Source organism: Mustelus asterias, chromosome 27 (assembly GCF_964213995.1).
Source record: "Mustelus asterias chromosome 27, sMusAst1.hap1.1, whole genome shotgun sequence".
Lineage (NCBI taxonomy): Eukaryota > Metazoa > Chordata > Chondrichthyes > Carcharhiniformes > Triakidae > Mustelus > Mustelus asterias.
Genome location: NC_135827.1, coordinates 487,019 through 512,191, shown reverse-complemented (window position 1 = coordinate 512,191; position 25,173 = coordinate 487,019). Strand labels below are relative to the sequence as shown.

Sequence of the window (25,173 nt, the reverse complement as noted above, 5' to 3'; positions counted from 1 at the left end):
GTTTAACACCTTTGCCATTTCCTAGTTCCCCATTATTTCCCCAGTCTCATTCTCTAAGAGGCCAATGTTCACTTTGGCCCCTCTTTTTCTTTTTATATATTTAACAAAGCTCTTTCTTTCTGTTTTTATATTACTTACTAGTTTACCCTCATACTTTATCTTCTCCATCTTTATTTTTGATCTTCATTTGTTGGTTTTTAAAACTTTCCTAATCTTATGGTTTTCCGCTAATCTTTGCCACATTGTATGTTTTTTTCTTTCAGCTTAACATAATCTTTAACTTCCTTGGTTAAGCATGGTTGATTTATCCTCTTCCTAGAATCCTCCTTTCTCACTGGGATAGATATTTGTTGTGAATCATGAACTATTTTCAGAAACGTCTGCCATTGTTGATCAACCACCTTTCCTGCTAAACTCCTTTCCCAGTCCACTTCGGCCAACTCTGCTCCCATTCCTTCATAATTATCCTTATTTAAGTGTAGTACAATTGTTTCTGATCCAAGTTTCAAACTGCATGCTAAATTCTACCATGTTATGGTCATGGTTTCTGAGGGAATCTTTTACTCTGAGATTGTTTATGAAACCTGCCTCATTACCACAAAATCATCTGACCCATGGTTGGACCCACACCATATTGATCTAGGAAATTGTCCCGAAAACACGACTAATCCTTACTCATGGCTACCTCTGACAGTTTGATTTTCCCAATCTACACGAAGGTTAAATCACCCATGATTAATGTACTGCCTTTTTTAAATGCCCTCATTATCTCCTGATTTATTCTCTGTCCTGCACTATAGTGACAGCTAGGGGCCTATAGACTACACCAGTGTCTTCTTCCCCTTGTTATTTCTTACCTCCACCCATATGGATTCTACATCTTCTGATTCAAGATCATTTCTTGCTCCCGTATTTACTGTATCTCATACTAACAAAGCTACCCCACCACCCTTTCCTTCCTGCCTGCCCTTACGGAAAATCACGTAATCCTGAATATTCAGTTCCCAGTTTTAATTTCCTTGTAGCCATGCCTGTGTAATGGTGATAACATCTTGCCCATTAGCCCAATTTGTGCCGTTAATTCATTTATTTTGTGCTGAATACTATGTGCATTTAAGTAAAGAGTCATTAATTTTGCCTTGCCATGATTTCCCCTTTGACCCTATTTGTTGCTGTTTTTAATGTTTGTGCACTCTGTATCTTCCCGTCACACTCTGGGTATCATTGTCTAAATAGCTGCCTTGTAATGCTGCCATATCCTTTTGCTTTGTAAGCCTACCTATCCTCTCTCCAGAACTAGCCCCCCTATACCTAGTTTAAAGCCCTCTCTATTTCCCGAGTGATGTGGTTTACAGGAACACTGGTCCCAGCATGGTTCAGGTATAGACCGTCCCAACGGTACAGCCCCCACTTTCCCCAGTACTGATACCAGTGCCCCACGAACCGAAACCCACTTCCCCCACACCAGTCTCGGAGCCCTGATTTCATCTCTAATTTTCTACACTCGATGCCAATTCACACGTGGCTCAGGTAATAATCCAGAGATTATATTTCAAGAAGGGGAGTAGAGACAAGCCTGGTAATTATAGACCATGATGTGGAGATGCCGGACCAGTGAGCCTTACTTCTGTTGTGGGCAAAGTTTTGGAAAGGATTATAAGAGATAGGATTTATAATCATCTAGAAAGGAACAATTTGATTAGGGATAGTCAATACGGTTTTGTGAAAGGTAGATCGTGCCTCACAAACCTTATTGAGTTCTTTGAGAAGGTGACCAAAGAGGTGGATGAGGGTAAAGCAGTTGATGTGGTGTATATGGATTTCAGTAAAGCGTTTGATAAGGTTCCCCATGGTAGGCTATTGCAGAAAATACAGAGGCATGGGATTGAGGGTGATTTTGTGGTTTGGATCAGAAATTGGCTAGCTGTAAGAAGACAGAGGGTGGTGGTTGATGGGAAATGTTCATCCTGGAGTTTAGTTACTAGTGGTGTACCGCAAGGATCTGTTTTGAGGCCACTGCTGTTTATCATTTTTATAAATGACCTGGATGAGGGCATAGAAGGCTGGGTTAGTAAATTTGCAGATGACACTAAAGTCGGTGGAGTGGTGGACAGTGCGGAAGGATGTTGTAGGTTACAGAGGGACATAGATAAGCTGCAGAGCTGGGCTGAGAGGTGGCAAATTGAGTTTAATGCGGAAAAGTGTGAGGTGATTCACTTTGGAAGGAGTAACAAGAATACAGAGTACTGGGCTAATGGTAAGATACTTGGTAGTGTGGATGAGCAGAGAGATCTTGGTGTCCATGTGCATAGATCCCAGAAAGTTGGCACCCAGGTTGATAGGGTTGTTAAGAAGGCGTACAGTGTGTTAGCTTTTATTGGTAGAGGGATTGAGTTTCGGAGCCATGATGTTATGTTGCAGCTGTACAAAACTCTAGTGCGGCCGCACTTGGAGTATTGCGTACAGTTCTGGTCGCCGAATTATAGGAAAGATGTGGAAGTGTTGGAAAGGGTGCAGAGGAGATTTACCTGGATGTTGCCTGGTATGGTGGGAAAATCGTATGAGGAAAGGCTGAGGGGCTTGAGGTTGTTTTCGTTAGAGAGAAGAAGGTTAAGAGGTGACTTAATAGAGGCATACGAGATGATCAGAGGATTAGATAGGGTGGATAGTGAGAGCCTTTTTCCTCGGGTGGTGTTGGCTAGCACGAGGGGACATAGCTTTAAATTGAGGGGTGAGAGATATAGGACAGATGTTAGACGTAGGTTCTTTACTCAGAGAGTAGTAAGGGCGTGGAATGCCCTGCCTGCAGCAGTGGTGGACTCGTCAACGTTGAGAGCGTTCAAGTGGTTATTGGATAAATATATGGATGATATTGGAATAGTGTAGGTTAGAGGGGCTTTAGATTGGTTCCACTGGTCGACGCAACATCGAGGGCCGAAGGGCCTGTACTGCGCTGTAATGTTCTATGTTCTATAAACTTGGAGATTCTGCTGTTTAATTTGGTGCAAAACTTCTCAAACTCTCTCTGCAGAACCTTTTTCCTCATTCTCCCACGACAATGGGATCCTTCCCCTCCCACTGCAAGTTCCCCTTCCGCCTGGAGCAGATGTCCCAAACCCTGGCACCGGGCAGGCAACACAGCCTGTGGGACTCTCAAACCTTCCTACAGAGAACAGTGTCTATTCCCCTAACTGTGCCACCCCTGACTATCACTACTTTTCTCTTCCCCACCCCACCCCCTCTCTTAAGTGGCTCCCTGTATCACGGTGCTGGGGTCAGTTTGCTTATTTTCCCTACAGCCTCCACTCTCATCCACACAGGGAACAAGAATCTCAAACCTCTTAGACAAGGGCAGGGGCTGAGGTTCCTGCAGTGTTACCTCTTGGATTCCTCGACCTGCCTCACTCATAGTCACACCCTCCTCTCCCTGACCATTGGCTGAGTTAAAGGTCGTTAATCCAAGGGGCGTGACTGCCTCCTGAAATACAGCATCCAGGGAACTCTCCCCCTCCCTGATGTGTCACAATGTTTGAAGCTCAGATTCCAGCCCATTGACTCTGAGCCAAAGTTCCGATAACCACATAAGAACTAGGAGCAGGAGTAGGCCATCTGGCCCCTCAAACCTGCTCTGCCTTTCAATAAGATCATGGCTGGTCTTTTTGTGGACTTAGCTCCACTTACTCGCCCCTTCACCGCCCGTTCCTTTACTGTTCAAAAATTTATCTATCCTTGCCTTAAGAACATTCAATGAGGTAGCCTCAACTGCTTCACTGGGCAGGGAATTCCACAGATTCACAACCCTTTGTGTGAAGAAGTTCCTCCTCAACTCAGTCCTAAATCTGCTTCCCCTTATTTTGAGGCTATGCGCCCTAGTTCTAGTTTCACCCGCCAGTGGAAACAACTTCCTTGCTTCTATCTTATCTATTCCCTTCATAATCTTATATGTTTCTATAAAATCTCCCCTCATTCTTCTGAATTCCAATGAGTATAGCCCCAGTCTACTCAGTCTCTCCTCATAAGCCAACCCTCTCAACGCCGGAATCAACCGAGTGAATCTCCTCTGCACCCCCTCCAGTGCCAGTATATCCTTTCTCAAGTAAGGAGACCAAAACTGTACACAGTACTCCAGGTGTGGCCTCACCAGCACCTTATACAGCTGCAACATCACCTCGCTGTTTTTAAAATCCATCCCTCTAGCAATGAAGGACAAAATTCCATTTGCCTTCTTAATTACCTGCTGCACCAGCAAACCAACTCCTTGAGATTCCTGCACAAGGACACCCAGGTCCCTCTGCACAGCAGCATGCTGCAATTTTTTACTATTTAAATAACAGTCCATTTTGCTATTATTCCTACCAAAATGGATGACCTCACATTTACCAACATTGTATTTCAACTGCCAGACTCTCGCCCACTCACTTCGTGTGGTGAACCATCAGTGGTTCCCACCAGGTAGTGCTGAGCCAGGTTCTGGCCAGTACTATGAGTCTGTATATATGTTGCTGTTGGGGTTAGGGTTGGGCTGTTCTACATGTTGCTGTTGGGGTTAGGGTTGGGCTGTTCTACATGTTGCTGTTGGGGTTAGGGTTGGGCTGTTCTACATGTTGCTGTTGGGGTTAGGGTTGGGCTGTTCTACCTGTAATATAGTTCTTATGGTACATCCCAGTCGGGCTCCGCCTCCTGGGAGAGGTATAAAGGTCACTGCTCTGTCTGGGACCCTTCAGTCTGGGATCGTGTATTATATATGGTAGCTCTATTGTAGTAGTCAATAAAAGCCTTTATTTCCTCGAGCATCTCTAGCCTCGTGAGTTATATCGCGCATCAATTTTATTGACTACTAATTGAACACTCGTCGTTGAAAAAAAGAAAACGACACAGAGAGCATGGAGCAAATGCTTAAACCCGAACGGCTTACGCTGGACCCACGTGCGGCGGGCGCCTCGAACACCTTCGACCACTGGTTGAAATGTTTTCAGGATTACCTCGAAGCCTCCGCAGCGGTCACCACCGACGCCGACAGACTCCGGGTCCTCCACGCGAGGGTAAGCGACGCTGTATATTTAGCAATCCGTGGGGCCACCGACTACAAAGGGGCCCTCGAGCTTCTTAAGAAGCGCTACATTAAACCGCCGAACGAGATGCATGCTCGATATCTCTTAGCCACTCGACGGCGGCAGCCCGGCGAAACGACGGAACAGTACGCGTGCGAGCTCCTACAGCTAGCCAGGGGCTGTAACTGCAAAGCAGTGTCGGCAGACCAGAACATGAACGACCTCGCTCGAGATGCGTTTGTGGCGGGAATCGGCTCGTCTTATATCCGCCTTCGGCTGTTGGAGCAAGGTAATCTCGATCTCACTAAGTCTATAGAGCTAGCGGGTGCGCTAGAAACGGCCTCCAAACGTCTGGCGATGTATCCCGATGACCACGTGGAGACAGTGTGGCAGGGGCAGTCACAGACCCCACTTCATCCAGCGGGACCGAAAAGCTGCGTGATGGCGTTCCCACCCTTGGGCCTGACGACGGCAGCAGCTCCAGGCGGCCCGCGGTGTTACTTCTGTGGGGGAGAGAAACACCCTCGGCATCGATGTCCCGCTAAAGCGGTGTTGTGCTCCGCCTGCGGCAAGAAGGGGCATTATTCGAAGGTATGTCGATCCAAACTTCCATCCAGGAACAGCAGTGCGGCGTGTGACTCCCCGGAGCCAGTTTCCTCGTCGTCGGCATCGTCAAGGGTTTCTTCCACGTGCGAGGCCAGGACGTCGCCATTCCAGACGACGGAGTCGCAAGAGACGCGCGACCACCAGGGGCCGCTGATTTTGGCGCCATCGCCCATGTGCGACCTATGGGAGCAGCCATTTTGGTCGGCACCAACCGCGAATGACTAGCAGGGGTCATCATCATCCATCTCAGCTGCCTGCAGTGGCGCCCACGAACCAACGGTGGCGTCGATCATCCTGGACCAGGCAAAGCCTCACAGACTCGACAAGTCCATGATGGACATACAGGTAAACAAACGCACGATTTATTGTCTGTTTGACAGTGGGAGCACGGTGAGCTTTATTCACCCAGACGCCGTGAAGCGGTGTGGCCTCCAGATCCAGCCTGTCAAGCAGACAATTTCGATGGCGTCAAGGTCCCGGTCTGTCACCGTGCTAGGGAGTTGCGTGGTAAATCTAACGGTGCAGGGCACGGTTTACGAGAGCTTCAAGCTCCTGGTGTTACCACATCTTTGCGCGCCAATACTCCTCGGACTAAATTTCATGGTCCACTTGAAGAGTGTAACCCTACAGTACGGTGGGCCACTCCCTCCGCTTTCAGTGGGAGACTCGCAGCCTCTAAATTGCCCAACGCGCTCCACCTGTAGCCTCTCGACGCTTAAGATTACCACACCCTCCTTATTCCAGAATCTCGTGCCAGGCTGCAAGCCCATCGCGACTCAGAGTAGGCGTTACAGTGCTGAGGATCGGATCTTCATTTGATCTGAGGTTCAGCGGCTCCTCAAGGAAGGGATCATACAACCTAGTGCTAGTCCTTGGAGAGCGCAGGTCATGGTGGTCAAGAGTGGGAACAAACCCCGGATGGTCATAGACTATAGTCAGACCATTAACAGATACACGCAGCTGGAAGCGTATCCCCTCCCGCGCATATCTGACATGGTCAACCAGATTGCGCAGTACCGGGTGTTCTCCACCATCGACCTAAAGTCTGCCTACCACCAGCTCCCCATTCGCCCAGAGGACCGACAATACATGGCTTTTGAGGCGGATGGTCTCTTGTACCATTTTCTAAGGGTGCCTTTTTGTGTCACGAATGGGGTCTCGGTCTTCCAGCGTGCTATGGACCGAATGGTGGACCAGAACGGACTGCGGGCTACCTTCCCGTACCTGGATAACGTCACCATCTGCGGCCATGACCAGCAGGACCACGATGCCAACCTTCTTAGATTCCTACGCACTGCATCTCGCCTGAATCTGACCTACAACAGGGAGAAGTGTGTATTTCGCACACGCCGCCTAGCTGTCCTCGGATACGTGGTGGAAAACGGGGTCATTGGCCCTGATCCAGACCGTATGCGTCCCCTCCTCGAACTTCCCCTGCCCACTAGCGTAAAAGCACTGAGAAGATGCTTAGGCTTCTTCTCTTACTATGCACAGTGGGTTCCCAATTACGCGGACAAAGCCCGTCCGCTCATCACGTCTCCCTCTTTTCCCCTAGCACCAGAGGCTCATTTGGCCTTTGAAAAACTAAAAGCCGACATAGCGAAAGCCACGATGCACGCTATCGATGAGTCCATCGCCTTCCAGGTGGAGAGTGATGCATCTGATTTCGCCCTGGCTGCCACACTTAACCAGGCGGGCAGGCCCGTCGCCTTTTTCTCTCGCACCCTCCAAGGCCCTGAAATTCGACATTCGGCGGTGGAAAAGGAGGCCCAGGCCATTGTGGAGGCCGTCCGGCATTGGCGCCATTACTTGGCGGGAAAACGGTTCACCCTGATCACGGACCAGCGGTCCGTGGCGTTCATGTTCAATAACACGTTACGGGGCAAGATCAAGAACGATAAGATCTTGAGGTGGAGAATCGAACTCTCCACCTATAATTACGTCATCATGTATCGTCCAGGGAAACTCAACGAGCCCTCGGATGCCCTGTCGCGTGGAACATGCGCCAGTATGCAGGAGAATCGATTGCAGGCTCTCCACAATGACCTCTGCCATCCGGGGGTCACTCGGCTCTACCACTTCATAAAAGCCCGGAATCTACCCTACTCGGTGGACGATGTCAGGTCCATAACCAGAAGCAGCCTGGTATGCGCGGAATGCAAACCGCACTTTTACCGACCTGACAGGGCACAACTCGTTAAGGCCACTCGTCCCTTCGAAAGACTGAGTGTGGATTTTAAGGGCCCCCTTCCCTCGACAGATCGGAATGTGTACTTCCTCAATGTGGTTGATGAGTACTCACGGTTCCCTTTTGTCATTCCCTGTTCTGATATGACCGCTGCCACGGTTATCGAGGCATTTCGTGATCTTTTCACCCTGTTCGGTTACCCCTGTTACATCCAAGGCGATAGGGGCTCGTCGTTCATGAACGATGACTTGAGGCAATACCTGCTCTCATACGGGATTGCCTCTAGTAGAACCACGAGCTACAACCCTAGGGGTAACGGACAGGTTGAACGTGAGAATGCTACAGTCTGGAAGGCTGTCTTACTGGCGTTGAAGTCTAAAGGCCTTCCAGTCTCCCGTTGGCAAGAGGTGCTCCCTGATGCGCTCCACTCCATACGCTCACTCCTGTGTACGGCAACCAACGCTACTCCCCATGAGAGACTGTTTTCATTCCCTCGGAAGTCTTCCTCTGGGACCTCATTACCGTCTTGGTTCAAGTACTCAGGACCTGTCCTCCTGCGACGACATGTTAGGGCCCGCAAGTCCGACCCTTTGGTTGAACAGGTCCACCTCCTCCATGCCAACCCTCAGTATGCCTATGTGGCATACCCTGACGGGCGAGAGGACACCGTCTCGATTCGAGACCTGGCGCCAGCAGGGGACGTAGAAACCCCTGTCGCTCCCATACCTCCTGTTAGAGACCCCACAACTATTGTTTCCCCTCCTGACACGGCGCGGGCAGCATCGGGACCATCACTTAACCCTTTTACTCCCGTGTACAGCTTGCCTGAGTCCAGGAGATGGTCGCCACTTCAAGGCGTGCCCGAGTTCAGCGGATTGTCACCACCTCGGGGTCTACCGGGCCCGTGAGACATTGGAGAAGCCGTTGGACACCGCCTTGGGGAGAACGCCACCGCGAGTGCCTACACCGGTGTCATCGCCGGTGTTGAGGAGGTCACAACGACGGTGCGGTCCCCCAGACCGTCTGAACTTATAGACTGATGTGCAATTGTTCTGTGTTTTTGTACCCCGCCGGCCTTTGTTTTCAAAGGAGGGGTGAATGTGGTGAACCATCGTTGGTTCCCACCAGGAGTGCTGAGCCAGGGTCTGGCCAGTACTATGAGTCTATATATATGTTACTGTTGGGGTTAGGGTTGGGCTGTTCTACATGTTACTGTTGGGGTTAGGGTTGGGCTGTTCTACCTGTAATATAGTTCTTATGGTACATCCCAGTCGGGCTCCGCCTCCTGGGAGAGGTATAAAGGTCACTGCTCTGTCTGGGACCCCTCAGTCTGGGATCGTGTATTATATATGGTCGCTCTATTGTAGTAGTCAATAAAAGCCTTTATTTCCTCGAGCATCTCCAGCCTCGTGAGTTATATCGCGCATCACTTAGATTCTCTATATCCCTTTGCAGACTTTCAGCATCCTCTGCACACTTTGCTCTTCCACCCACCTTAGTGTCATCATGTCACATACGGCATGCTTGCCTTCATCGGCCGGGGCATTGAGTTTAAAAATTGGCAAGTCATGTTGCAGCTTTATAGAACCTTAGTTAGGCTGCACTTGGAATATAGTGTTCAATTCTGGTCGCCGCACTACCAGAAGGATGTGAAGGCTTTGGAGAGGGTACAGAAAAGATTTACCAGGATGTTGCCTGGTATGGAGGGCATTAGCTATGAGGAGAGGTTGGAGAAACTTGGTTTGTTCTCACTGGAACAACGGAGGTTGAGGGGAGACCTGATAGAAGTCTACAAGATTATGAGGGGCATGGACAGAGTGGATAGTCAGAAGCTTTTTCCCAGGGTGGAAGAGTTAATTCCCAGGGGGCACAGGTTTATGTTGCGAGGGGCAATGTTTAAGGGAGATGTACGAGGCAAGCTTTTTACACAGAGGGTGGGAGTGCCTGGAACTCGCTGCCGGGGGAGGTAATGAAAGTGGATACGGTCGTGGCTTTTACTTCCTGGACAAATATATGAATAAGATGGGAATAGAGGGATATGGTCCCCGGAAGGGTCGGGGGTTTTTGTTCAGTCGGGCAGCATGGTCGGTGCAGGCTGGGAGGGCCGAAAGGCCTGTTCCTGTGCTGTAATTTTCTTTGTTTTTTGTTCTGGGAAATCACAAATTTCCAAATCAAGCAGAAAAACTCATATTTTATTTCAAACACAATGATTTGGATGCTTGAAATGTGTACTAAAAGCAGACGTTTCTGGGAATCTATAGCAGGTCAGGTAGCTCCTGTGCATGGAGAAACAAAGATAATGGCCGGAATTTTGCTGCCTATCCTGCCCTGGAATCGGGCGGGCGCGGCTCGCAGAATGGAATTCTCTGTTGGCCTCGGGTAGGATTTTACAAGCCTCGCCCGAGCGATGTCGTAAAATCCCACCCGTTGTTTCATGTCTGTATCTTTGATCTGAATGTTTCTCTCCAGAAATATTGAATGATGTTGTTCTTTCTCATCCCTAGCTATCCTGTTGGAGAGTCCAACCCAGCCAGTCTCATCACCGTAAGTACATGCAGCTCTGCTCTCTCACTGCACACTCTGCACGGCTGGACAATGATTCTGGGAACTTATCCGAGCTGCAGCTATATTGGCTGCTACTTATTATGTATGGTTATCACAATGCCGAGTGAAGGAACATAGGAATTAGGGGCAGAAGTCGGCAAATTCAGCCCTTCAAGCCTGCTCCACCATTCAATCAGATCATGGCTGATCTCTCCCTGGTCTCAAATCCACCTCCCCACCTGTTCCATTTATCCTATTTTTATTAGAAATATATCCATCTCCTTCTTGAAGCCATTCAATGATTCAGACTCCACCGCGCGATGGGACAGCGAGTTCCACACATTCACCACCCTCTGCGAGAAGTAGTCCCTCCTCATCTCAGTTTTAAACCTCCCGCCTCTCAGCCTACACCCTGTGTCCTCTTGTCCCAGATTGCCCCGTAAGAGGAAACATTTGGTCTACATTTACTCTATCAATCCCTTTTTAAATTTTATAAACCTCGATTAGATCCCCTCACATCCTTCCAAACTCCAGCCAGTAAAAGCCCAAATTGTTCCATCTCTCCTCGTACGTCAACCCTGTAAGAAGAAATATGGGGGAGGTGTTGAAGACTTAACAATAGGAGCTCTTTATTGAAGGTGTGTCCTGTTCCACAGTCAATCCTCGACTGACTCCCTGTAACCCCAGGGGTCACATGGCCCCCACTCTGAAATGGGCAGTGCACAGTGTGTCATACTGAAATTATCACTGGGACTCGAAAGGAACGATTAGCTGTCAACCCTGCCATTGTAGGCACGAAACATGTCTGAATCAAACGGATCAGGGAGTCAGTGCTGAGGGAGTGCTGCACCGTCAGAGGGTCAGTACTGAGGGAGCGCTGCACCGTCAGAAGGTCAGTACTGAGGGAGTGCTGCACCGTCAGAAGGTCAGTACTGAGGGAGTGCTGCACTGTCAGAGGGTCAGTGCTGAGGGAGTGCCGCACTGTCAGAGGGTCAGTGCTGAGGGAGTGCCGCACTGTCAGAGGGTCAGTGCTGAGGGAGCGCTGCACCGTCAGAAGGTCAGTACTGAGGGAGTGCCGCACTGTCAGAGGGTCAGTACTGAGGGAGTGCCGCACTGTCAGAGGGTCAGTGCTGAGGGAGTGCCGCACTGTCAGAGGGTCTGTGCTGAGGGAGTGCTGCACTGTCAGAGGGTCAGTACTGAGAGAGTGCTGCACTGTCAGAGGGTCAGTACTGAGAGAGTGCTGCACTGTCAGAGGGTCAGTGCTGAGGGAGTGCCGCATTGTCAGAGGGTCAGTGCTGAGGGAGTGCCGCACTGTCAGAGGGTCTGTGCTGAGGGAGTGCTGCACTGTCAGAGGGTCAGTACTGAGAGAGTGCTGCACTGTCAGAGGGTCAGTACTGAGGGAGTGCCGCACTGTCAGAGGGTCAGTGCTGAGGGAGTGCTGCACTGTCAGAGGATCAGTACTGAGAGAGTGCTACACTGTCAGAGGGTCAGTACTGAGGGAGCGCTGCACCGTCAGAGGGCCAGTACTGAGGGAGCGCTGCACTGTCAGTGGGTCAGTGCTGAGGGAGCGTCGCGCTGTCAGAGGGTCAGTACTGAGGGAGTGCTGCACCGTCAGAAGGTCAGTACTGAGGGAGTGCTGCACTGTCAGAGGGTCAGTACTGAGGGAGTGCTGCACCGTCAGAAGGTCAGTACTGAGGGAGTGCCGCACTGTCAGAGGGTCAGTGCTGAGGGAGTGCCGCACTGTCAGAGGGTCAGTGCTGAGGGAGTGCCGCACTGTCAGAGGGTCAGTGCTGAGGGAGCGCTGCACCGTCAGAAGGTCAGTACTGAGGGAGTGCCGCACTGTCAGAGGGTCAGTACTGAGGGAGTGCCGCACTGTCAGAGGGTCAGTGCTGAGGGAGTGCCGCACTGTCAGAGGGTCTGTGCTGAGGGAGTGCTGCACTGTCAGAGGGTCAGTACTGAGAGAGTGCTGCACTGTCAGAGGGTCAGTACTGAGAGAGTGCTGCACTGTCAGAGGGTCAGTGCTGAGGGAGTGCCGCATTGTCAGAGGGTCAGTGCTGAGGGAGTGCCGCACTGTCAGAGGGTCTGTGCTGAGGGAGTGCTGCACTGTCAGAGGGTCAGTACTGAGAGAGTGCTGCACTGTCAGAGGGTCAGTACTGAGGGAGTGCCGCACTGTCAGAGGGTCAGTGCTGAGGGAGTGCTGCACTGTCAGAGGATCAGTACTGAGAGAGTGCTACACTGTCAGAGGGTCAGTACTGAGGGAGCGCTGCACCGTCAGAGGGCCAGTACTGAGGGAGCGCTGCACTGTCAGTGGGTCAGTGCTGAGGGAGCGTCGCGCTGTCAGAGGGTCAGTACTGAGGGAGTGCTGCACTGTCAGAGGGTCAGTGCTGAGGGAGTGCTGCACTGTCAGAGGGTCAGTGCTGAGGGAGTGCTGCACTGTCAGAGGGTCAGTGCTGAGGGAGTGCCGCACTGTCAGAGGGTCAGTACTGAGGGAGTGCCGCACTGTCAGAGGGTCAGTACTGAGGGAGTGCCGCACTGTCAGAGGGTCAGTACTGAGGGAGTGCCGCACTGTCAGAGGGTCAGTACTGAGGGAGTGCTGCACTGTCAGAGGGTCAGTACTGAGGGAGTGCTGCACTGTCAGAGGGTCAGTACTGAGGGAGTGCCGCACTGTCAGAGGGTCAGTACTGAGGGAGTGCCGCACTGTCAGAGGGTCAGTGCTGAGGGAGTGCCGCACTGTCAGAGGGTCAGTGCTGAGGGAGTGCCGCACTGTCAGAGGGTCAGTACTGAGGGAGTGCCGCACTGCCAGAGGGTCAGTGCTGAGGGAGTGCCGCACTGTCAGAGGGTCAGTGCTGAGGGAGTGCCGCACTGTCAGAGGGTCAGTACTGAGGGAGTGCCGCACTGTCAGAGGGTCAGTGCTGAGGGAGTGCCGCACTGTCAGAGGGTCAGTGCTGAGGGAGTGCCGCACTGTCAGAGGGTCAGTACTGAGGGAGTGCCGCACTGTCAGAGGGTCAGTACTGAGGGAGTGCCGCACTGTCAGAGGGTCAGTGCTGAGGGAGTGCCGCACTGTCAGAGGGTCAGTACTGAGGGAGTGCCGCACTGTCAGAGGGTCAGTACTGAGGGAGTGCCGCACTGTCAGAGGGTCAGTGCTGAGGGAGTGCCGCACTGTCAGAGGGTCAGTACTGAGGGAGTGCCGCACTGTCAGAGGGTCAGTGCTGAGGGAGTGCCGCACTGTCAGTGGGTCAGTGCTGAGGGAGTGCCGCACTGTCAGAGGGTCAGTACTGAGGGAGTGCTGCACTGTCAGAGGGTCAGTGCTGAGGGAGTGCCGCACTGTCAGAGGGTCAGTACTGAGGGAGTGCCGTACTGTCAGAGGGTCAGTACTGAGGGAGTGCCGCACTGTCAGTGGGTCAGTGCTGAGGGAGTGCCGCACTGTCAGAGGGTCAGTACTGAGGGAGTGCCGCACTGTCAGAGGGTCAGTGCTGAGGGAGTGCTGCACTGTCAGAGGGTCAGTACTGAGGGAGTGCCGCACTGTCAGAGGGTCAGTACTGAGGGAGTGCCGCACTGTCAGTGGGTCAGTACTGAGGGAGTGCCGCACTGTCAGATGGTCAGTACTGAGGGAGTGCCGCACTGTCAGAGGGTCAGTGCTGAGGGAGTGCCGCACTGTCAGAGGGTCAGTGCTGAGGGAGTGCCGCACTGTCAGAGGGTCAGTGCTGAGGGAGTGCCGCACTGTCAGAGGGTCAGTGCTGAGGGAGTGCCGCACTGTCAGAGGGTCAGTGCTGAGGGAGTGCCGCACTGTCAGAGGGTCAGTACTGAGGGAGTGCCGCACTGTCAGAGGGTCAGTGCTGAGGGAGTGCCGCACTGTCAGAGGGTCAGTGCTGAGGGAGTGCTGCACTGTCAGAGGGTCAGTGCTGAGGGAGTGCCGCACTGTCAGAGGGTCAGTACTGAGGGAGTGCTGCACTGTCAGAGGGTCAGTGCTGAGGGAGTGCCGCACTGTCAGAGGGTCAGTGCTGAGGGAGTGCCGCACTGTCAGCAGGTAGTATTTTGGGATGATGCACTGTGGTTATAATGAAAATAATGTTTTTATGATTCTGCATGTTTCTCAGCATTGGTCTGATTTCACCTATTCTCCTATTGTTGATAGGAATGAGGAAAGTACAAGGCCATTAAGAAGCCTCAGACATTCAAACTCCAGGTACAAATGTTGGGAGAAATTCCAATCTTCATGATTCACGCACTGACTGTGTGCACACACTGTCTCCGTCTGCGTGCACACACTGTCTCTGTATACACACACTGACTCCATCTGCGTGCACACACTGACTCTGTATACACACACTGACTCCATCTGCGTGCACACACTGACTCTGTATACACACACTGACTCTGTATACACACACTGACTCCATCTGCGTGCACACACTGACTCTGTATACACACACTGACTCCATCTGCGTGCACACACTGACTCTGTATACACACACTGACTCCATCTGCGTGCACACACTGACTCTGTATACACACACTGACTCTGTATACACACACTGACTCTGTATACACACACTGTCTCCATCTGCGTGCACACACTGACTCTGTATACACACACTGTCTCTGTATACACACACTGTCTCTGTATACACACACTGACTCCATCTGCGTGCACACACTGACTCTGTATACACACACTGTCTCCATCTGCGTGCACACACTGACTCTGTATACACACACTGTCTCCATCTGCGTGCACACACTGACTCTGTATACACACACTGTCTCTGTATACACACACTGTCTCTGTATACACACACTGACTCCATCTGCGTGCACACACTGACTCTGTATACACACACTGTCTCCATCTGCGTGCACACACTGACTCTGTATACACACACTGACTCCATCTGTGTGCACACACTGTCTCTGTATACACACACTGACTCCATCTGCGTGCACACACTGACTCTGTATACACACACTGACTCTGTATACACACACTGACTCTGTATACACACACTGACTCTGTATACACACACTGTCTCTGTATACACACACTGACTCTGTATACACACACTGTCTCCATCTGCGTGCACACACTGACTCTGTATACACACACTGTCTCCATCTGCGTGCACACACTGACTCTGTATACACACACTGTCTCCATCTGCGTGAACACACTGACTCTGTATACACACACTGACTCTGTATACACACACTGACTCCATCTGCGTGCACACACTGACTCTGTATACACACACTGACTCCATCTGCGTGCACACACTGACTCTGTATACACACACTGACTCTGTATACACACACTGTCTCCATCTGCGTGCACACACTGACTCTGTATACACACACTGTCTCCATCTGCGTGCACACACTGACTCTGTATACACACACTGTCTCCATCTGCGTGCACACACTGACTCTGTATACACACACTGACTCCATCTGCGTGCACACACTGACTCTGTATACACACACTGACTCCATCTGCGTGCACACACTGACTCTGTATACACACACTGACTCTGTATACACACACTGACTCTGTATACACACACTGACTCTGTATACACACACTGACTCCATCTGCGTGCACACACTGACTCTGTATACACACACTGACTCTGTATACACACACTGACTCCATCTGCGTGCACACACTGACTCTGTATACACACACTGACTCCATCTGCGTGCACACACTGACTCTGTATACACACACTGACTCTGTATACACACACTGTCTCCATCTGCGTGCACACACTGACTCTGTATACACACACTGTCTCCATCTGCGTGCACACACTGACTCTGTATACACACACTGTCTCCATCTGCGTGCACACACTGACTCTGTATACACACACTGTCTCCATCTGCGTGCACACACTGACTCTGTATACACACACTGACTCCATCTGTGTGCACACACTGACTCTGTATACACACACTGACTCCATCTGCGTGCACACACTGACTCTGTATACACACACTGACTCCATCTGTGTGCACACACTGACTCTGTATACACACACTGACTCCATCTGTGTGCACACACTGACTCTGTATACACACACTGACTCCATCTGCGTGCACACACTGACTCTGTATACACACACTGACTCTGTATACACACACTGACTCTGTATACACACACTGACTCCATCTGCGTGCACACACTGACTCTGTATACACACACTGACTCTGTATACACACACTGACTCTGTATACACACACTGACTCCATCTGCGTGCACACACTGACTCTGTATACACACACTGACTCTGTATACACACACTGACTCTGTATACACACACTGACTCTGTATACACACACTGACTCCATCTGCGTGCACACACTGACTCTGTATACACACACTGACTCTGTATACACACACTGACTCTGTATACACACACTGACTCTGTATACACACACTGACTCCATCTGCGTGCACACACTGACTCTGTATACACACACTGACTCCATCTGCGTGCACACACTGACTCTGTATACACACACTGACTCTGTATACACACACTGACTCCATCTGCGTGCACACACTGACTCTGTATACACACACTGACTCTGTATACACACACTGACTCTGTATACACACACTGACTCCATCTGCGTGCACACACTGACTCTGTATACACACACTGACTCCATCTGCGTGCACACACTGACTCTGTATACACACACTGACTCCATCTGCGTGCACACACTGTCTCTGTATACACACACTGTCTCTGTATACACACACTGTCTCTGTATACACACACTGACTCTGTATACACACACTGACTCCATCTGCGTGCACACACTGACTCTGTATACACACACTGACTCTGTATACACACACTGACTCTGTATACACACACTGACTCTGTATACACACACTGACTCCATCTGCGTGCACACACTGACTCTGTATACACACACTGTCTCTGTATACACACACTGACTCTGTATACACACACTGACTCTGTATACACACACTGACTCTGTATACACACACTGACTCCATCTGTGTGCACACACTGACTCTGTATACACACACTGACTCTGTATACACACACTGACTCTGTATACACACACTGACTCTGTATACACACACTGACTCTGTATACACACACTGACTCTGTATACACACACTGACTCCATCTGCGTGCACACACTGACTCTGTATACACACACTGTCTCTGTATACACACACTGTCTCTGTATACACACTCTGACTCCATCTGCGTGCACACACTGACTCTGTATACACACACTGACTCCAACTGCGTGCACACACTGACTCTGTATACACACACTGACTCCATCTGCGTGCACACACTGACTCTGTATACACACACTGACTCTGTATACACACACTGACTCTGTATACACACACTGACTCCATCTGCGTGCACACACTGACTCTGTATACACACACTGACTCCATCTGTGTGCACACACTGACTCTGTATACACACACTGACTCTGTATACACACACTGTCTCCATCTGCGTGCACACACTGACTCTGTATACACACACTGTCTCCATCTGCGTGCACACACTGACTCTGTATACACACACTGACTCCATCTGTGTGCACACACTGTCTCTGTATACACACACTGTCTCCATCTGCGTGCACACACTGACTCTGTATACACACACTGTCTCCATCTGCGTGCACACACTGACTCTGTATACACACACTGTCTCCATCTGCGTGCACACACTGACTCTGTATACACACACTGACTCCATCTGTATACACACACTGTCTCTGTATACACACACTGACTCCATCTGTGTGCACACACTGACTCTGTATACACACACTGTCTCCATCTGCGTGCACACACTGACTCTGTATACACACACTGTCTCCATCTGCGTGCACACACTGACTGTATACACACACTGTCTCCATCTGCGTGCACACACTGACTCTGTATACACACACTGTCTCCATCTGCGTGCACACACTGACTCTGTATACACACACTGACTCCATCTGTATACACACACTGTCTCTGTATACACACACTGACTCCATCTGTGTGCACACACTGACTCTGTGTACACACACTGTCTCCATCTGCGTGCACACACTGACTCTGTATACACACACTGTCTCCATCTGCGTGCACACACTGACTCTGTATACACACACTGTCTCCATCTGCGTGCACACACTGACTCTGTATACACACACTGACTCTGTATACACACACTGACTCCATCTGCGTGCACACACTGACTCTGTATACACACACTGTCTCCATCTGCGTGCACACACTGACTCTGTATACACACACTGACTCTGTATACACACACTGTCTCCATCTGCGTGCACACACTGACTCTGTATACACACACTGTCTCCATCTGCGTGCACACACTGACTCTGTATACACACACTGACTCCATCTGCGTGCACACACTGACTCTGTATACACACACTGACTCCATCTGCGTGCACACACTGACTCTGTATACACACACTGACTCTGTATACACACACTGACTCCATCTGCGTGCACACACTGACTCTGTATACACACACTGACTCCATCTGCGTGCACACACTGACTCTGTATACACACACTGACTCCATCTGCGTGCACACACTGACTCTGTATACACACACTGACTCTGTATACACACACTGACTCCATCTGTGTGCACACACTGACTCTGTATACACACACTGACTCTGTATACACACACTGACTCTGTATACACACACTGACTCCATCTGCGTGCACACACTGACTCTGTATACACACACTGACTCCATCTGCGTGCACACACTGACTCTGTATACACACACTGACTCCATCTGCGTGCACACACTGACTCTGTATACACACACTGACTCCATCTGCGTGCACACACTGACTCTGTATACACACACTGTCTCCATCTGCGTGCACACACTGTCTCTGTATACACACACTGTCTCCATCTGCGTGCACACACTGTCTCTGTATACACACACTGACTCCATCTGCGTGCACACACTGACTCCATCTGCGTGCACACACTGACTCTGTATACACACACTGTCTCCATCTGCGTGCACACACTGACTCTGTATACACACACTGTCTCCATCTGCGTGCACACACTGACTCTGTATACACACACTGTCTCCATCTGCGTGCACACACTGACTCTGTATACACACACTGTCTCCATCTGCGTGCACACACTGACTCTGTATACACACACTGTCTCCATCTGCGTGCACACACTGACTCTGTATACACACACTGTCTCCATCTGCGTGCACACACTGACTCTGTATACACACACTGTCTCCATCTGCGTGCACACACTGTCTCCATCTGCGTGCACACACTGACTCTGTATACACACACTGTCTCCATCTGCGTGCACACACTGACTCTGTATACACACACTGTCTCCATCTGCGTGCACACACTGACTCTGTATACACACACTGTCTCCATCTGCGTGCACACACTGACTCTGTATACACACACTGTCTCCATCTGCGTGCACACACTGACTCTGTATACACACACTGACTCCATCTGCGTGCACACACTGACTCTGTATACACACACTGACTCCATCTGCGTGCACACACTGACTCTGTATACACACACTGACTCCATCTGCGTGCACACACTGACTCTGTATACACACACTGACTCCATCTGCGTGCACACACTGACTCTGTATACACACACTGTCTCCATCTGCGTGCACACACTGACTCTGTATACACACACTGTCTCCATCTGCGTGCACACACTGACTCTGTATACACACACTGACTCCATCTGCGTGCACACACTGACTCTGTATACACACACTGTCTCCATCTGCATGCACACACTGTCTCTGTATACACACACTGACTCCATCTGTGTGCACACACTGACTCTGTATACACACACTGACTCTGTATACACACACTGACTCCATCTGCGTGCACACACTGACTCTGTATACACACACTGACTCCATCTGCGTGCACACACTGACTCTGTATACACACACTGTCTCCATCTGCGTGCACACACTGACTCTGTATACACACACTGTCTCCATCTGCGTGCACACACTGACTCTGTATACACACACTGTCTCCATCTGCGTGCACACACTGACTCTGTATACACACACTGTCTCCATCTGCGTGCACACACTGTCTCCATCTGCGTGCACACACTGACTCTGTATACACACACTGTCTCCATCTGCGTGCACACACTGACTCTGTATACACACACTGTCTCCATCTGCGTGCACACACTGACTCTGTATACACACACTGACTCTGTATACACACACTGACTCCATCTGCGTGCACACACTGACTCTGTATACACACACTGTCTCCATCTGCGTGCACACACTGACTCTGTATACACACACTGTCTCCATCTGCGTGCACACACTGACTCTGTATACACACACTGACTCCATCTGCGTGCACACACTGACTCTGTATACACACACTGACTCCATCTGCGTGCACACACTGACTCTGTATACACACACTGTCTCCATCTGCGTGCACACACTGACTCCATCTGCATGCACACACTGTCTCCATCTGCGTGCACACACTGACTCTGTATACACACACTGACTCCATCTGCGTGCACACACTGACTCTGTATACACACACTGACTCCATCTGCGTGCACACACTGACTCTGTATACACACACTGACTCCATCTGCGTGCACACACTGTCTCTGTATACACACACTGACTCTGTATACACACACTGTCTCTGTATACACACACTGACTCCATCTGTGTGCACACACTGTCTCTGTATACACACACTGTCTCCATCTGCGTGCACACACTGTCTCTGTATACACACACTGACTCCATCTGCGTGCACACACTGTCTCCATCTGCGTGCACACACTGACTCTGTATACACACACTGTCTCCATCTGCGTGCACACACTGACTCTGTATACACACACTGTCTCCATCTGCGTGCACACACTGTCTCCAACTGCGTGCACACACTGTCTCTGTATACACACACTGACTCCATCTGCGTGCACACACTGTCTCTGTATACACACACTGACTCCATCTGCGTGCACACACTGTCTCCATCTGCGTGCACACACTGACTCCATCTGCGTGCACACACTGTCTCCATCTGCGTGCACACACTGTCTATGTATACACACACTGTCTCCATCTGCGTGCACACACTGACTCTGTATACACACACTGACTCCATCTGCGTGCACACACTGACTCTGTATACACACACTGACTCTGTATACACACACTGACTCTGTATACACACACTGACTCCATCTGCGTGCACACACTGACTCTGTATACACACACTGACTCCATCTGCGTGCACACACTGACTCTGTATACACACACTGTCTCCATCTGCGTGCACACACTGACTCCATCTGCGTGCACACACTGACTCTGTATACACACACTGTCTCCATCTGCGTGCACACACTGACTCTGTATACACACACTGACTCTGTATACACACACTGTCTCCATCTGCGTGCACACACTGACTCTGTATACACACACTGTCTCCATCTGCGTGCACACACTGACTCCATCTGCGTGCACACACTGACTCTGTATACACACACTGTCTCCATCTGCGTGCACACACTGACTCTGTATACACACACTGACTCCATCTGCGTGCACACACTGACTCTGTATACACACACTGACTCCATCTGCGTGCACACACTGACTCTGTATACACACACTGTCTCTGTATACACACACTGTCTCTGTATACACACACTGACTCCATCTGCGTGCACACACTGACTCTGTATACACACACTGACTCCATCTGCGTGCACACACTGACTCTGTATACACACACTGACTCCATCTGCGTGCACACACTGTCTCTGTATACACACACTGACTCTGTATACACACACTGACTCCATCTGCGTGCACACACTGTCTCTGTATACACACACTGACTCTGTATACACACACTGACTCTGTATACACACACTGACTCCATCTGCGTGCACACACTGTCTCTGTATACACACACTGACTCTGTATACACACACTGACTCTGTATACACACACTGACTCCATCTGCGTGCACACACTGTCTCTGTATACACACACTGACTCTGTATACACACACTGACTCTGTATACACACACTGACTCCATCTGCGTGCACACACTGTCTCTGTATACACACACTGACTCTGTATACACACACTGACTCTGTATACACACACTGACTCTGTATACACACACTGACTCCATCTGCGTGCACACACTGTCTCTGTATACACACACTGACTCTGTATACACACACTGACTCTGTATACACACACTGACTCCATCTGCGTGCACACACTGTCTCTGTATACACACACTGACTCTGTATACACACACTGACTCTGTATACACACACTGACTCCATCTGCGTGCACACACTGTCTCTGTATACACACACTGACTCTGTATACACACACTGACTCTGTATACACACACTGACTCTGTATACACACACTGACTCTGTATACACACACTGACTCTGTATACACACACTGACTCCATCTGCGTGCACACACTGACTCTGTATACACACACTGACTCTGTATACACACACTGACTCTGTATACACACACTGACTCCATCTGCGTGCACACACTGACTCTGTATACACACACTGACTCCATCTGCGTGCACACACTGACTCTGTATACACACACTGACTCCATCTGCGTGCACACACTGACTCTGTATACACACACTGTCTCCATCTGCGTGCACACACTGTCTCTGTATACACACACTGACTCTGTATACACACACTGACTCTGTATACACACACTGTCTCTGTATACACACACTGTCTCTGTATACACACACTGACTCTGTATACACACACTGACTCCATCTGCGTGCACACACTGACTCTGTATACACACACTGACTCTGTATACACACACTGACTCCATCTGCGTGCACACACTGACTCTGTATACACACACTGACTCCATCTGCGTGCACACACTGTCTCTGTATACACACACTGTCTCCATCTGCGTGCACACACTGACTCTGTATACACACACTGACTCCATCTGCGTGCACACACTGACTCTGTATACACACACTGACTCCATCTGTGTGCACACACTGACTCTGTATACACACACTGACTCCATCTGTGTGCACACACTGACTCTGTATACACACACTGACTCTGTATACACACACTGACTCTGTATACACACACTGACTCCATCTGCGTGCACACACTGACTCTGTATACACACACTGACTCCATCTGTGTGCACACACTGACTCTGTATACACACACTGACTCTGTATACACACACTGACTCCATCTGCGTGCACACACTGACTCTGTATACACACACTGACTCCATCTGCGTGCACACACTGACTCTGTATACACACACTGACTCCATCTGCGTGCACACACTGACTCTGTATACACACACTGACTCCATCTGCGTGCACACACTGACTCTGTATACACACACTGACTCTGTATACACACACTGTCTCCATCTGCGTGCACACACTGACTCTGTATACACACACTGACTCTGTATACACACACTGACTCCATCTGCGTGCACACACTGACTCCATCTGCGTGCACACACTGACTCTGTATACACACACTGACTCCATCTGCGTGCACACACTGACTCTGTATACACACACTGACTCCATCTGCGTGCACACACTGACTCTGTGTACACACACTGTCTCCATCTGCGTGCACACACTGACTCTGTATACACACACTGTCTCCATCTGCGTGCACACACTGACTCTGTATACACACACTGACTCCATCTGTGTGCACACACTGACTCTGTATACACACACTGTCTCTGTATACACACACTGTCTCTGTATACACACACTGACTCCATCTGTGTGCACACACTGACTCTGTATACACACACTGACTCTGTATACACACACTGACTCCATCTGCGTGCACACACTGACTCTGTATACACACACTGACTCCATCTGCGTGCACACACTGACTCTGTATACACACACTGTCTCCATCTGCGTGCACACACTGACTCTGTATACACACACTGTCTCCATCTGCGTGCACACACTGTCTCTGTATACACACACTGTCTCCATCTGCGTGCACACACTGACTCTGTATACACACACTGTCTCCATCTGCGTGCACACACTGACTCTGTATACACACACTGACTCTGTATACACACACTGTCTCCATCTGCGTGCACACACTGACTCTGTATACACACACTGTCTCCATCTGCGTGCACACACTGACTCTGTATACACACACTGACTCTGTATACACACACTGACTCCATCTGCGTGCACACACTGACTCTGTATACACACACTGTCTCCATCTGCGTGCACACACTGACTCTGTATACACACACTGTCTCCATCTGCGTGCACACACTGACTCTGTATACACACACTGACTCCATCTGCGTGCACACACTGACTCTGTATACACACACTGACTCCATCTGCGTGCACACACTGACTCTGTATACACACACTGTCTCCATCTGCGTGCACACACTGACTCCATCTGCATGCACACACTGTCTCCATCTGCGTGCACACACTGACTCTGTATACACACACTGACTCCATCTGCGTGCACACACTGACTCTGTATACACACACTGACTCCATCTGCGTGCACACACTGACTCTGTATACACACACTGACTCCATCTGCGTGCACACACTGTCTC

The 25,173-nt window shown here is 50.3% G+C and overlaps 1 protein-coding gene across 5 annotated transcripts in view; it reads left to right on the top strand.

Moving 5' to 3' along the window:
- Positions 1-25,173, top strand: part of tespa1 (thymocyte expressed, positive selection associated 1) — a 160,312-nt gene that overhangs the window by 62,836 nt on the left and 72,303 nt on the right. For all 5 annotated transcript variants that reach the window (XM_078199226.1, XM_078199223.1, XM_078199228.1 and 2 more), the window contains 2 exons: positions 10,350-10,389; positions 14,525-14,575. In XM_078199226.1, coding sequence (XP_078055352.1) covers positions 10,350-10,389; positions 14,525-14,575 — 91 coding nt within the window. The remainder of the gene's footprint in view (positions 1-10,349; positions 10,390-14,524; positions 14,576-25,173) is intronic.